This window comes from Antechinus flavipes, chromosome 4 (genome assembly GCF_016432865.1).
Source record: "Antechinus flavipes isolate AdamAnt ecotype Samford, QLD, Australia chromosome 4, AdamAnt_v2, whole genome shotgun sequence".
Lineage (NCBI taxonomy): Eukaryota > Metazoa > Chordata > Mammalia > Dasyuromorphia > Dasyuridae > Antechinus > Antechinus flavipes.
In genome coordinates this window covers 109044127-109058261 of record NC_067401.1, presented here as the reverse complement: position 1 = coordinate 109058261, position 14135 = coordinate 109044127, and the positions used below count along the sequence as shown (strand labels likewise).

Here is a 14135-nt window from a genome sequence, read left to right as displayed (position 1 = left end):
GTTCAGGGCTCTGCAGGCATGTGGATTTTCACATCATTTTTCCTGTTCTCCACTGCACAGAACACACATCAAACTCCCAACCTTGGCGTCCAAGGCTACTTACCTCTACAAGCTTCTCTTTAAAATGGTGTAGAAAGAGCACTGGATCAGTCAGTCACTATGTGTATGTGACCTTGGATTAATCTTTTGAGTTTCAATTTCATCTTCTGCAAAATGGGATTCATATCTGTAGTGGTCGAGGCTCACGTGAGGTAATGTTTGTAAAATGCTTCACTAACTTTAAAGCACAATATAAATTACAGTTACTCTACGCCATCTCAAGTTCTCTTTTATAAAGCTTTCCTCTAATTATTCCAGCCCAAGCTAATCACACCAATCTCTGAACTCCTATCGTATTGAAAGTCAAGACTACCATGTTTAGCTTTCCTCTACCTTGTGCATTATGCTCTCTGAGCAACTCTTGGAGCTGGGTCCAGACACAGAGCCAGGGCATTGATTGACAGAGTTAATCAACATGCTTAAGGATGGATCATTTTATTGAGTTCACTATCTATGATCTTAAAAGCTCATCACCAGGGTGGTCTCAGGCTGATGAATCCTATCTAGGAAATTTAGAAAGGCTTCACTCTGCATTTCTAAGGGTAGTTGACAAACTGAAACCTTACCTCCTTTAAGTACTGAAATCCTAGTTTTTTGGTTTGCCTGTGCACATCATAAGCTGTGTCTGCATAAGACCCAGATCTATTAGTACCTTTATATGAAGTTCTTAGAGGAAAACAGTGATTTAAGTACAGGCATTTGGGTAGGAGGTCCTGTTGGTGAGGCCCTCCCCAGTACTCTCCCAGGAAAAGCCTACTCCAAGAATCACACACCATCACAACGGAAGAATATTTAAGTTTTCTTAAAAAAAATCTTAATCATAAGAGGAAAATAAAAGATTATACATCATTTTAAACAGCAGTCATTTCCATATCTATATTTTATATATTATATATATTTATATTTTATATATATATATTATATATATATATATATATGTACACCTACCACAGTGTGTATATTCTATTAATCTTTAAGGGAAGGACAGCTATTAGGAGGATTAATGAGAAGATCCTTCCGAGGATGGACAGGTTCTGGGCATGGCAGGAGTTTCAGCTCTCAATACCCCTTGTCCATGAACTCAATTTTCAGATCTATTCCTAATGCACTGGTTTCCTTTGTAGGTGTGGAAGTAAACAGAAATGGGGGTGAAGGATTCAATATTTGGCTGTTTCAAAACCAAATCCCCAAAGAAGCTCTCACCTTGGGAGAACAGATAAGAAATACTGGAAGAGAAGAGAGCAATAGGCAACTCAAGAACTAGGGGTCTTTGGAGCTGGGAGCCCTGCTTCTCACAGAGGGAACTATTCCGCTTGCCTCACATGCCAACAATGTGGGAACATCTACCTGCGGGGCCTGGCTGCTCCTCCGTCTCAGAGCCGAGTTAGGGGCCGAGGAAGAGGTTCTTCCCCAGCGCGCACTGAGTAACGCCTCCCATTCAGAGCTGCCTCTAGTCTTTCTCCCCCCATCTCGGGAGCAGAGGCCTAAGAGTCAAGTTATTTACACGAGCAAAGACGCACATACAATACGTACATATTTATAGAAAACCAAAACCGGCAGAAGGGAGGGGGTGGAGGTGCCTAACCTCCCTGCCTTGGGATTCTATGAGGAAAGGGACAGGGGTGGAGAAAGTGCATTTATACAGACGACGCCATCTCTCGCTCAAACGGACAGAAGTGACAGTCGAGTCTGTGAGGTGCATACACACATACGCATGTGCACATACACGTGTTCAGGGAAGGAGAGGGGCCTCTCAGATGCAACTAGCATGCACAGAGGAGACTTGAGGCTCTAGTGAGGGGGAGAGGGCAGCAAACTTGACTGAGATTTGAATGGAAGAAGCGACATGCGTAGAGCCAGGCATCTGGCTCCCCCTCAGACCTGGCCTGGGTTCGAGTCCTCCCCAAAGGTAGGTTTGGGGTCTTCCCTGCTGGGCCCCCTGCCCTGGGGCAGTCCCTGAGGAGGCAGGGAGCCAGGAAGTCTTGTGGGATTTCCATGATTAAAGTCCCAGTGAAATGGCTGTGTCGGCTGGACTCTCTTCTAGGCTGTCAGAGCCTGCAGAAATAAGTGGGAAGGAAGAGAAAGAAGAGTTGGGACGGTGCAGGAGGAGATCCGAGGTGTGTTTGCCAACCCAGACAGCCCCTCCTCGTCAGCCCCGGCCCCGCGCCCCCAGCGGTGTCCCCGCTGGCTCCTTGAAGTTGCCGCTGCTCTGTCTGAACAAAAAATGAGCCACTGACACCTCTGCTGCCACAGCCAGGGTCTCACGGGGGGGGGGGGGGGGGGGGGGCTTATTTCCATGGCAAAGAGCAAAGGAGAGGGTCACTAAATCACAGTGCTCTGGGGACGGACAGGGTCATCTCTGAGAGAGGGATGAGACCTACCCCCCACCCCACTGGCTGCTGTTATTTCTCAGCCAGGGCCACAGAACGGGGGGACAGGGCTTCACTCACCGGCCTCGGGGCCCGGTCCCTGCTCATGACTGTCCCTGGAGCACGAAGAGAAGGGCTCCTTGGCCGGGGGTGACGGGGAGCTCTCAGTCCATCTCACTGCCTCTGTGCTGAGGCCGCCCACAGGGGTTGTGCCCCCTGAGGACTCTGCCCCCAAAGACTTCAGCAGCTCCCGGTGGGCCGTCTCCATGTCCTAAGAGAATGTTTGGGGTGCTTAGATGCCTTCTCCCACAGACCCCTGAGAGAAAGAGAGTGGCTGGGAGTCTGCTGGGGTCCAGAAGGAAGAGCCCCCCTCTCACCTTCAGCCTGTGGAGTTTCAGCGTGAGCTGCTCGATGGTGCGGAAGATGGTGCCCACATCCCTGAGGGCCAGACTGGAAGTCGAGCCTCGAGCCCGCCCCTCGTCCCCCCCGCCTCCTCGGTGCTCGGGCTCCGGCGGGGAAGCCCGGGGGGCCTCATGCTGAGAGAAGCTCCTGGCTGTGTCGGAGGGGTCCGTGTTCGATTCCGGGGGTCCGGTCGGCATGCTGACATAAAAACAGTTTCCTGTTTCCCGTGGCAAGAGGGAGAGTGATAAGGGATCATCAGGCAGGAGTACCCAGAGATGGGAAGCTGTGCTTCCCTCCCCCTTCCCCTCGCTTCCCTCACACTCCCTCTTCTACAGCCAATAACGGGGGCTCCAAGCAGCTCTCACAGTAAGCTCCTCGCGGACATGGACAGGAGAAGACTTCTTACCCAATGCCTTTCAAACGCCCTCTCGGAGCCCCTGTCCCTTGTGCACTATCAGCACCTAACACGTGGGTTAATTAATGTGCTCTGCTTTCAAAACAAACAAATTCTGTTTTCATCCAAATTAATCAGTACTAAACCCAACTTAGAGAAGGGACAGTGTCTTGGTGGGGTTGGTTGATGCTTCGAGGGAGAGGAAGATGAGGGGGGAAAAAGATCATCTCAACTGGAGAGATGAAGCAGCGGGCGGGGCGACACAGGGCTTGGGGGAGTGAGGGAGGGGGCCGGGCTGGGCCTGAGGCAGCGTGTCCGTCTAAAACCTGAAGGAAAAACCAGACCGAAGTCCTTTCCAGCTGGCTGCACTTCCGAAGAGTAACATTTGCCCTCCTTTTCTTCTCTCTACATCCTGGCCACCAGATAAAGCTAGGGCGAACTGCCGTAAGGGGGACCTGAGACAGACGGAGGAGGGCTACCACTTTCTTCCCTCGCTCCCTTGGGCTTATTTTAATGGTGGTAAGCAGGGATGGGCAATGCGTGGCTCCAGTCAGCTGGGGGAGGGGGGGCAAAGTCCAAGGAGGAGAGTTCATGCGAGTATGATCTCCTTGCCTCCCTACACTACCTCGCAGGCCTTCTTTGGTCTATAAAGGAGAGCACTGGCGTCAGACGTGTAGCTTTTCAAAGAGGGAGGAATGGGCCAAAGGGCAGCTTGGCCATCCCTCTTCACCTCATCATTGCACCGCAGAAAGCTGGTGGCTGGGGCCTGAAAATGTACTTCAGACAGCAGCTCCTTGCTCCCAGGTGGCTTTGCTCGCTGGCCCTGGACTTTCGCCCTTCCTCAGGCTTCCCTACCCCTTTTGCAGCTCCCAAGAGAACCCCATATGTTACCCGCGGCATTAGGTCCACCTCCAGCTTCTGGTGGCTCACTTTCTGATTTGCCACACTCAGGCAATGCAGGGACAGCATTGCTGCCTGCCACCTCAGCTGCACCACCACCACCATGGAGGAAACAGAGGAAGGAGAGAAAGAGGGAGAGAAGGGGGAAGGGAAGGCAAGAGAGAAGGAAGGAAGGAGAGCAAGAGAGGAAAAGGGGGTTGGGGAGAGAGAGACACAAGATATCCAGAGAAACAAAAGAACAAAGGAGGTGGGAGAAAAAAAGGGGAAAAAAGTTAAGAAAGAACAAAGTAAACATAAGATCATACATGATTATACCCCAGGGAATTGGAGAGAACTTTCTACTGATTCAATGAAAGAGAAAAGGATAAAGACTGTCAGTTCCCAAAGACCACAGAGAGAAAATATGAATCTTAAGGGAATAAATGTGAGATCCTAATGAAGAGGGAGTTTGGAAGCTGGACTAGTCTGGATAATCAAACTGATGGGAGAGTTAAAAAAAACAAAAAACTGGCCTCTTCCTCCCAACATTATTTGGATCCCACTTCTCCCCTGCCCAAGATCCTATATAAGTATGTTTATCACTGCTTCTCATTGCAGACCCAGATTTACTAACCCTCTCTTTCTCTCATGTTATTCATCTCATCCCAGGGACCATCTCTTGCCCTGAAACCTATTTTCCTAAGCCTTTGAAGTTCCCCTTTCCTTCCCCCCACATCCTCCCAGATTTCCTTCACAGCCTTGTTCTACATTCCTCTATTGGAATGACCTCTTACTCCCTCCTCATCCAGCATCCTGTATCTCTGCCAATACCCCTCAAGCTCTAATTAGAAGGTTTGTTCTCTTGCTCTTGGTGTCCTTCCCCCAAATAAGGATCCCCATGGGAAAACAGCCTCCATCAGAAACAACACTCTATGGGGCAAAGTCTATTTCTCCCATTAGGTTGGTAACAGGAGAGGGAGACAGAGAGACAAAGTCATGCCCTTTTAATTAAACTTGGAGCCTCTAAAGGACAGACATCTTTTCTAGCTTCTGTCTTCTGAGTCCCCCTTCAACATCTAATTTAGCATGCAGAGTATTCAGGATAGGAGTGGGAAGGGGAAGGGAAATGAGAGCAGTTTTTTTGGAAATTTGTTTCAAATCCAGTTAATGTAAGCATCTATCTTTAAGTGTATTTATGTGTAAGGAATGATCCTAAGTGCCCTGTTGTCTGTCTCCCTGATCCTGAGTTACCTTTTTTTTCTGGTATTTACCTTTCCTTACTACTTTGTAACTACCAATGGCCTCTGTCGTAAGAGGTTCTTCAGGTACATCTCTGTCCAGTTCTGGATGCTCCCAGATTCCAGAGTTTCTGGCTCTTGGGGGCAGGTGCTCTAGGGAGCTCAGGGCTGCATCATCTAACTCCCCCGTCTCCAGCTCCAGTTGGCTCGTCATCTGTCCAGAGGGTGCAAGGTCATTTCCTTCCATTTCACTGGGCAGCTGCCCAGGGGAACCTGGATCCCAGGGGTGGGAGGTGATTCCTATGACAGATGGTGTAGGGGTAAGGTCGTCCTCTGGCTCCACAGTAGCTCTGGACTCTATTGGATGACCAGGTAAAAGGCTCCACAGGATCAGGTGTCGAAGATTCTCCACTGGAAGGGAAAACAAAACTGGCACCTGGAAAATTTTCTTCACTCCCTCCCTCTCTCTTTCTTTCATAACTAGTTGTCTCCTGTACTGAAAATATATAAATTCTTTGATAACAGGTCAACAGGCAAAACTAGTGAGTAGGGGAAATTGTCCTCAAAATAACAGCATTATAAGCAGGTTTCAGAAGGAGATGGAGGAGCTTGATCCAACATCCTAGAACAGCAGTAATTTCCCCATAAGTCCTCCCAAATAAACTCTGGGAATTAAGATAGGGATATTTGGGAAAGAACAAGAATTCTATAGCTTTACAAGAACCTCTAAACCCTATTTAACCCCTGTTTGAGTATCACTTCTATAATGCAAGAAAGACCTCTCCAAAAGTCTAGTCCTTTTAGAAGATCTAATATGTGAAAAGGGATTTGGGGTGGGTGTGGGTCTTAGGCCCCATTATATTAGATCTGCCATCCAACTAGAATCAAAGGAAATAAAGTTTGGACAGGAACTAGTGGGCATTATTGGGAAATGGCTCCTAGACTCCATTGTTTTAGATCTTCCATACAACTAAAATCAAAAGAAATAAAGTTTAGATGGTAACTAGGTAGGCATTAAGAAGGGGGGTTAGGGAGAAACAGGGTCCCTTGTTCACACACCATCTTCCAGGGCAGAATCGGCCAATCCCTCCATGAATAATGGGCTGGGTAGGGGCAGGTGGATAGCACCTCTTGTTCTGATGCCCAAGCCCCCTCCACCCAGGGATGAGGTGGACGTTGGGGCAACCAACTCTTCCTCACTGCCTTCCTGCTCTGGTTCTTCCAACAATGCTTGATGTTTCCCATTAACCCATTGCTGGGACCTATCACCTAACAGAAGGAAGAAGAATATTAAGAGAGGAAAAGAAAGCAGTCTAATTTTATATGTGAGCATGTGCATGGTCTTGGCCCATTCCCTTGCCCTCTCTCTTCCCTCTCTTCCAGTAAGTCTCATTTGAGACTATTCAGACCCTCTAAAAACCAAGGAAGAAATTTAAATATGGAAAAATCAACTAGCTGGGGTGAGGTAAGGTGAATGGAGGAATTGCCCATCTCCCAGGGGAAGGACATCATGGGGTAGAGGGGAAACCAAATGAATAGCTTTGGCTTCTTTTAGGCCCACTATTCTAATATTATTGGTTTTTTTACTCTGAGGTTAACTCCAAAATAGGGAATTTGTAGCTTCACTCCTAACCCCAAATCTCATCCCACTAATCATATCTGTTGAATCAATACTTTGTCCCCATTCTTCTATAGTCTTTATTCTTTAAGTGTGGGTCCTCTATCAGTGGGTGATAGAAACAACTTCCTTGGGGCCTTCAGAAATTATCTAATCCCTCCCTCCCTAATTATAAGTGAAATAACAAAAATCCAAGTAGTACATAGCTTGCCAAGGTCATACATTTAATAGGTAACAACAAAGCTGTAAGCCCAGGCCCCCTCCCCCGGATCTGGTCCTCTTCTCCCTATGGAGCTATTCCTCTCTTCTCCTTCCACTCAGCAACTGAGAACTTCAGCATCCAGAAAGACCATTAGGGTCTTTCTTCCAGATCCCCAACCCCCAGTGAAGTCAATGTTCTTCAGGGATGTGAGTTTCTTTCCTATCCCTTACCCCATCTTTAAGTACCTTTAATCTCTTAGGAAAATTAAACTGGAGTCTGTTACAGTAAGAAAACCTTGTTCATCTCTATCCTCTGAATAAAAGTTTTCCTCCTCTGAGGAAACTCAAACAAAACTAATGCCAACTGATCACTTGATTCCCCCCTCCAACAAACCTTCCTTTGTTTAAAAAAACCAAAAACAACAATTAAACAAAATACCTGATCCAATGACTTATAATGATTGCAATGTTCGTCCCTCTCGGCCCAGTTTGTAACCCTGGAATCATCTATGACTGTTTCTTCTTTCTCACCTTAAAACCTCAGAACCAACAGTGGCCAACTCTATGGAATCTGTCCTCTTTTCCCCATTCACTACCACTGCCCTAGCTCATCTTTTGACTGGTCTATTTGTCCCAGTCATTTAAATGATTTCACTCCTCCTGGTCTCTCTCTCCTCCACTCTATTCTCTGCAGAGATGCCAAAGTGATTCTCCTAAAACACAACTTCAGTCATGACGCCCATCTTCTGAAAAATCTTCAGTGAATCCCTCCTATGATTAAATACAAAATTCTCTTCCAAATTTCTCTACAATGTTTCTACTACATGTCTCAGGTTATCCTATTTTTCCTCCATTTAAAACTCAGTTTACCTCAATACTTTTCAAGCATTCTGATGTTGACTTTACTACAGCAAGGCTTCTTAAATGTTTTCCACTCATGATCCCTTTTTGACTGAAAAATTTGTATGTGACCCTGGACATGCAGGTAATGTAAAACAAGTATGCAAATTAAACATTTATTAATAATAAATCATAATTTCATAACCTCTATAATCAGTTACAAGACCCATAGAGAAAAAAAAAAGACTTATTTTAAGAAGCAGGATTCTAGGTGACCTTAATTATTACCCTAAGACAGATCTTAGAGACAAATTGGACCATCTTCTTTACATACCTTTAGGCAGTAGTTCATCTTCTTGTTGGCAGCCATTTCCTTGGGATGCTTCTGAGTCAGTCAGCCCCATGCTGAGGAAAAAAAAAGCCTATGGTGAGACAAATGCTGAGAGTGATACTAGCCACAATGAAATCCCATTTCACCATTAAGCAGGGAAATGTCATGGACATTTTACCTTGGGAACCCTGGATTCTACCTTCTGCACTTTCAGCATGGGAGTAAGAATGAGGGAATGAAGGACAAAGGAGAGCTCTGTGTGTGTGTGTGCTCATTTGGATTAGGTTGATCTAGATGGGAGACTTGGAGGACAGAACATACAAGCTTTTGCTTTCATCTCTACTTTCACCCAGCTTACTGCCACTCCATCCAAGAGAGTGTAATATGGAGAAATAGGGAATAAATTCCAATCTGCCTGAGCCTAGGATTATCCCTTTTCTTCTTCTGATACTTCTGTCCTGTGGTTATCCATCTTCCATGTGTTCAGATGCCATTAAGTCTCCCAGAGGCAAGGTTCAAAGTAACTATATATCAAAAGCCATGTATGTGCCTTAGAGATTTGGCTGCTGGGGTCCTCAGGGAGGGCTGATTACCTTGTGGATGAGGAGCTGTGCTGAGATGGCTGCTGGGGGGCTGGTTGAGAAAGATGGGCAGGGTTTGGTACAATGCTAGGGTTCCTGGTGGCATTCTGCACAGCATCCTCTAGAAGCTCCATCCACCTATTACTCAGTAAAAGGAGACACATCAGCAGTAAGACTGGGCAAAGAGAAAAGGAAAAACCTACTGCCTACTGCCTACCTCTGTAACTTTGCATCCCTGGCCACCACCTCTACCAGCACACCTTAACCAAATGCTGGGCTTAGCTGTAAAAGAGTAGTTGGTTTGCTCTGGTTACTGTTATTCATTAAGAGGGTGGATTCCAAGACCCTGGGGTACTACAGGAGCTAGCATCAAAGTTGAACCATTTGGGATGAGTAATATGCCTTTAGGATGATTGTAGGGGGGGGGTAGTTTGAAGAATAAAGAGATTCTAAGGCTATAGCTGTAATTCTTGATGTTTTGTCAATTTCCTTGCCCAGATTATTCTTGAATCAAGCCGAGAAGAATGTTCCTCAGGCTCCCCCTTTTCACCTCTGCACAGGCTTTCCTGCTGCTAGTTTTCTCCTAGGTCACTTAACTTCTCTCCTCCCCCTCCCCCCACTCTCCCAGGGGTTGGTTAAGCTACCCTAGGACAGAGGTCTTCCCTCAGTCTTGCCCCCTTCAGGTTCTTGCTCTATTACTCACAATACCCAAGCTCAAGGAGAAGGGGATGATATGAAACCCATCTTTCTCACATGTTTTTATCCAATGACGTCAATGCAACCAACTCATAGATCTGAGGCGGGCCCAACTCAGAGGTGCAGATAATGAAGAAGGCTCTTTTGTCTATATAAGAGGGTAAGGGAAAGTCAAGGAATGGCAACATTATTGCTATTAGTCTAGCTAGTGATAAAGGAAAGTTAATGAAGCCCTAAAAGAGCTCCAAACTGACCTATGAACGTTCTGGGTCATCACACCTACCTTCCTGCAGTGAACTTTAACAAGATGAGGACAAGGAATCAATCCCAAGTGCAATTAACTTCAGCTTTAAAAGGCTTTTTTCTCATTGTCTTCCCTTATCTAAGGATGCTTACTAGGACTTTATTCCCCTTCTTTTTTCTCATACCTGTCTAGTCCATCTACTTTTCCAATTCAAATGTCTTTCCTACTCTTCTTGTCAGACCTTCTCAAGCGTGTTTCAACCTCCCCTCCTCTATCAAACCTTCCCAGAATCCGACTCGGCAACTGTGCTGAGGAAGCATATTATCTGTCCTGCCCTTGGTGCGGGTGTGTGCGCGGGCATGCGCTCGCTTTGTTCATCTGCCTGTCTTCTCTCTGTAGCGTCCCCTGAGACAATTCTAGGACTCTCTTCAAAGAGGCTTCCCACGACAGGGAAGAGGAGCACAAGACCAATGAAGAACAAATGACTTTTTAAAAGGAGCCAAGAAACCTTATGTGATATTGACAGTGGGTGCTAAGGATAATGACTTTCTCTAAAACTCCTTGGCCCAAGCCTAAAGGCATCAAACATAACCTATAGCATTACACAGTGGGGCCTGAACAAAAATAAAATGAACTTAGAAATGTTTTAACAAAAATAAGTAAAATACAATAAAATATAGAGAATGTTATATTTAAAAACTAAATCCATATGTGGTCCACAATGATCCTTCAATATTAATAGTTCCCATTATTGAGTTTGACCCCACTGACCAAGGCCCCATTCCTTTTCATTGAGGGCGAGCTACCTACACAGAGGGAGAAGAAGAGGGATACCTGTGGCCACTGAGCGAATGAGCACAGCATTGAGCTTCAATACAGGGCTGAACGTCTGCTTGTTGTCAGAGGAGCCCAGGGAAGTCTTGCTTTGACATTTGAGGAGCAGTTTCTCATCCTGCTTCTGTAGTAGTACCAACAGGTCCTCCAGGAGCAATACATGAAGATCTTGGGGAAGAAGGGGAAGGAGGACGGAATATACACAGCAAACTTTAATTTTATTAATTTTCCCACCCAACAGGTCAACACCAACTCAAAGATGAGGTTCTTGAAATGGGTCAATCTATCTTCCCATCCATGCATTTATCTATCACTCACATATGCATCTATACTTTATCTGTGGATCTATCTACATATATATGTATACATACACACATACATTCACATAGTGTCTTAAGGTTGGCAAAGCACTAAACATTTATTTTTAATTAGATTTATGTTCCTGGCGTGCTATGGGCAAATACCTCTACTCACTTCAGCCTCAGTCTTAATCCATCCTATGAAGGCCCAGGCACTGTCTGGTGATAGTTTTTGTTTGGTTCCAGGAATTTAGAATGCCAGATCTGTTGAGATGCTTTCCCCCAACCCCTTTTCCCAGTTTTGGTCAAAACACCCCATATGTCCAAGAGAACTTAAGAAGCCATGTGAATTGGCTGCTTCATCATTTCCACTTGAATCTAGTTCATACCCACAGTCTTGTCTTTGCTTATCCTCCATGTAAGAGGTCCTTCATGAATCATTTTCCTTGTTGTGAGGTCTAGGCTCTGATAGAAAAGAGCAAGGAAGAGAAGTGATCAATGATATTCTGGTTGAGCCATTCCACTTTATTCTTAATTCATATTTTTCTAGCTCATTACCTGTCTGGTTTCAGGTACCCCATTCCTCTTCAAGGAAACCTTCCTTCCTTCTCTTTCTTCAAGCCCATTCTATTTATCACTCTCCATCCTCCCCCTCTTTATATTACTAATTACAAAAAACTTCTGCAGACTGATTTCCTTAGCCATGTCCTGCCTCATTCCCCCCCAACTAATATTTAGAACTCATGTATGATAAAAAACCATCTGTGATTCATATTTATTTACAGACTATGCTAGGGGTCATAGTTCTCCCCTTAATGCCCCAGATAGAATTCTTTTCGGGAGTATCACGGTGACTATTGTAGGGCAAGCAACTGCTTCTACCTTCCACATAGTACCTTGAACTCTGCTGCCAGAGGATTACTGGCCCTCTCCAGGGAGGTGGTGTCCAGGCGTTTCTGGTAGCTCTCTAATCGGTGTCGGTTCTCTGTCTGTTTCACTGCCTCATTCACATACTTAAGAATCTCCCGGCACTGATCCCGGGCCCGACACAGCTTATGATATTCTGAACTACTGTCTGTTGAGACACAGTGAAGGTAAAATGTTATAGATCAGTTTCTTATAATAATTATAATCTGTTATAATCAGTCTCTAGAGGCAGCTAGTGATTCAAGAAATTTGGAGCCAGGAAAGCCTGAGTTCAAATTTGGCTTCAGACACTTTTAAGTTGTATAACTCTAGGAAGGAAACAATCTTTGCCTCAGTTTTCTCAACTGTAAAATGGGAATAATAAAAGCACTTATCTCCCGGAGTTATGAGACTCAACTGAGAAAACATTTACAAAAAGTGACTAGCTACAATGCCTGAAATATCATTTGTTCAATAGAAATATTTATTCCTTTTCCTTTCCCAGCCAGTGGTATCTGAACAGAGCCAACTATTATTTGGCCACTCGTTTTCCTGATCATCTTCATTTCCTTGGAGTGAGTTAGTACGTGTATGAGATTTTTGTCAAGTCTGATTCCAAATAGTTCAAATGAAAAGGTTAACTGAGTTTATTTTCAGAATTCAGGTCATTGCCTGGGGCCCCAGAAAGTCCTTGCCCTAAGAGCCAAATAAAAAAATACAAAATTTATTACTAGAAACAAAGGGTAGGGGAGGAAAGGTTTGGGAAGAGATAGAAGTTGAGGAGTCATTAGTTAAGGAAAAGGAAAAGCCTGAGGAAAAAGGGAAAAGTCCTACGTAACAAAGTAGCCCGTTAAAGGTAGATGGGTGAGGTGGTGACAAGGGTAGGGTAGGAATTGCTTCTAACTTATTGCTAGTACTCAGAACTCCCATCTAGAAAAATATGGTCCAGTGAGACAGTGCTTACCATCTGTATACTTGATGATGTTCTCCAGCAGCAGTGGATACTTAGTAAGACGCTGCATCTCTGAGACAATCAGGTCCTTGAGCTGGAGACGCCGGCACTGAGGATTGCTCTCAGCCTCCTGAATGAGAAGAATAAATTGGGAGAAATTTAAGTCATGGTGGAAAGGAAGAAGGGAGATGTGGAATACTATTAAGGCAGAGACAGTTCCCTGGCATTGAAACAGGAAGAAGAGAATGATCTAAGAAAGTACTGGGGAGTTTCCTAGAATGAAAGAAAGAGATGACTCAATTCTATTAAGCAGAAGGAAAGGCTGGAGTATTCGGTGAGAAGGTGGGCAAATGGCTTGAGGAGAGACCGTTAAGGAGACAGCAGGCAGCAGAAGGGTGAGGTGAGGCATTACCTGCATGAAGAGCTGGAAGCGGCTCTCCTTACGCTGTTTGGTCTTGATCAATTCCAGTGCAATTGACTGATAGGAACAGAACTGTGCTGCTACCTGCTGGAGCTCCTCTCTGGCTGGACCATCAAACTAAGGGGACAAAATGGGCATCCAGCTAGTTCTAATACTCCTGGTCCTCTCCAGAGCCCTTCCTCATCCCACACCGCAGGCCTTTGCTTTTTTCTTGGCCTCCCAATAGTCTTTTCCATCCCCAGTGATGATCTTCTCAAAGGGATCCTGGAGCCATACCCTGGCCAGCATGAGGTCACTGATCTCTTTGATGACAGGGCCCTCCTCCCGAAGCTTCTTCATGGCTTCACACCAAGAATCTGGGGAGGAAGGGAAGAGAAAATGCAGGTACAGCCAAGGCCCAGTTTTCATTGCCAGACTATATGCCAAGCAGAAGGGTTGAGAAAGGGTAAGTATCCAAAAATTAGAGATCTGGAATATGGGGAACAAAAGAAGAGGTGAGTTTGGAGAAGGGAAACTGAGTAAGGAAATAAGGAGCAGCACTAGGAGGTTACCAGAGGGCAGGAACCTTAAGAGTGGAGGCTACTTACTATGGATTTCAATAAGTTCAGGTAAGTTAGGGAAAAGGCGGGCCAGCTCCTCCCGTGGCATCAAGTTCTCTTTCTTCATGCGTTGGTAGAAAATCAAGTCCAGGACTCGTAGAGTTCGAAGATGGGATGCCTCTGTCACAAACAGCTCTGTGCCAGGAGAGAGCCCAAGTCACCTCAGGCTCTGGAGTCACAATTCCTTGATACCCCAATTCTCCCTAATTTTGCAGGAAAAGTACTATTTCTA

The 14135-nt window shown here is 45.6% G+C and overlaps 1 protein-coding gene across 7 annotated transcripts in view; it reads right to left on the bottom strand.

The window, feature by feature from the left end:
- Positions 1-1620: 1620 nt before the first annotated feature.
- The window catches only part of ARHGEF11 (Rho guanine nucleotide exchange factor 11), a 151035-nt gene continuing 138520 nt past the window's right edge, over positions 1621-14135 (bottom strand). For 5 of the 7 annotated variants that reach the window (XM_051993719.1, XM_051993720.1, XM_051993721.1 and 2 more), the window contains 16 exons: positions 13892-14038; positions 13581-13660; positions 13296-13421; positions 12896-13013; positions 11922-12100; positions 11415-11490; positions 10727-10894; positions 9706-9796; positions 8965-9090; positions 8375-8445; positions 6441-6650; positions 5415-5792; positions 4156-4251; positions 2846-3087; positions 2550-2739; positions 1621-2154 (listed from right to left, as the gene is read on the bottom strand). In XM_051993719.1, the coding sequence (XP_051849679.1) occupies positions 2099-2154; positions 2550-2739; positions 2846-3087; positions 4156-4251; positions 5415-5792; positions 6441-6650; positions 8375-8445; positions 8965-9090; positions 9706-9796; positions 10727-10894; positions 11415-11490; positions 11922-12100; positions 12896-13013; positions 13296-13421; positions 13581-13660; positions 13892-14038 (2354 nt within the window). In that variant the 3' untranslated portion in view covers positions 1621-2098. The remainder of the gene's footprint in view (positions 2155-2549; positions 2740-2845; positions 3088-4155; positions 4252-5414; positions 5793-6440; positions 6651-8374; positions 8446-8964; positions 9091-9705; positions 9797-10726; positions 10895-11414; positions 11491-11921; positions 12101-12895; positions 13014-13295; positions 13422-13580; positions 13661-13891; positions 14039-14135) is intronic. The other 2 variants (XM_051993724.1, XM_051993725.1) reach the window with 2 other exon arrangements.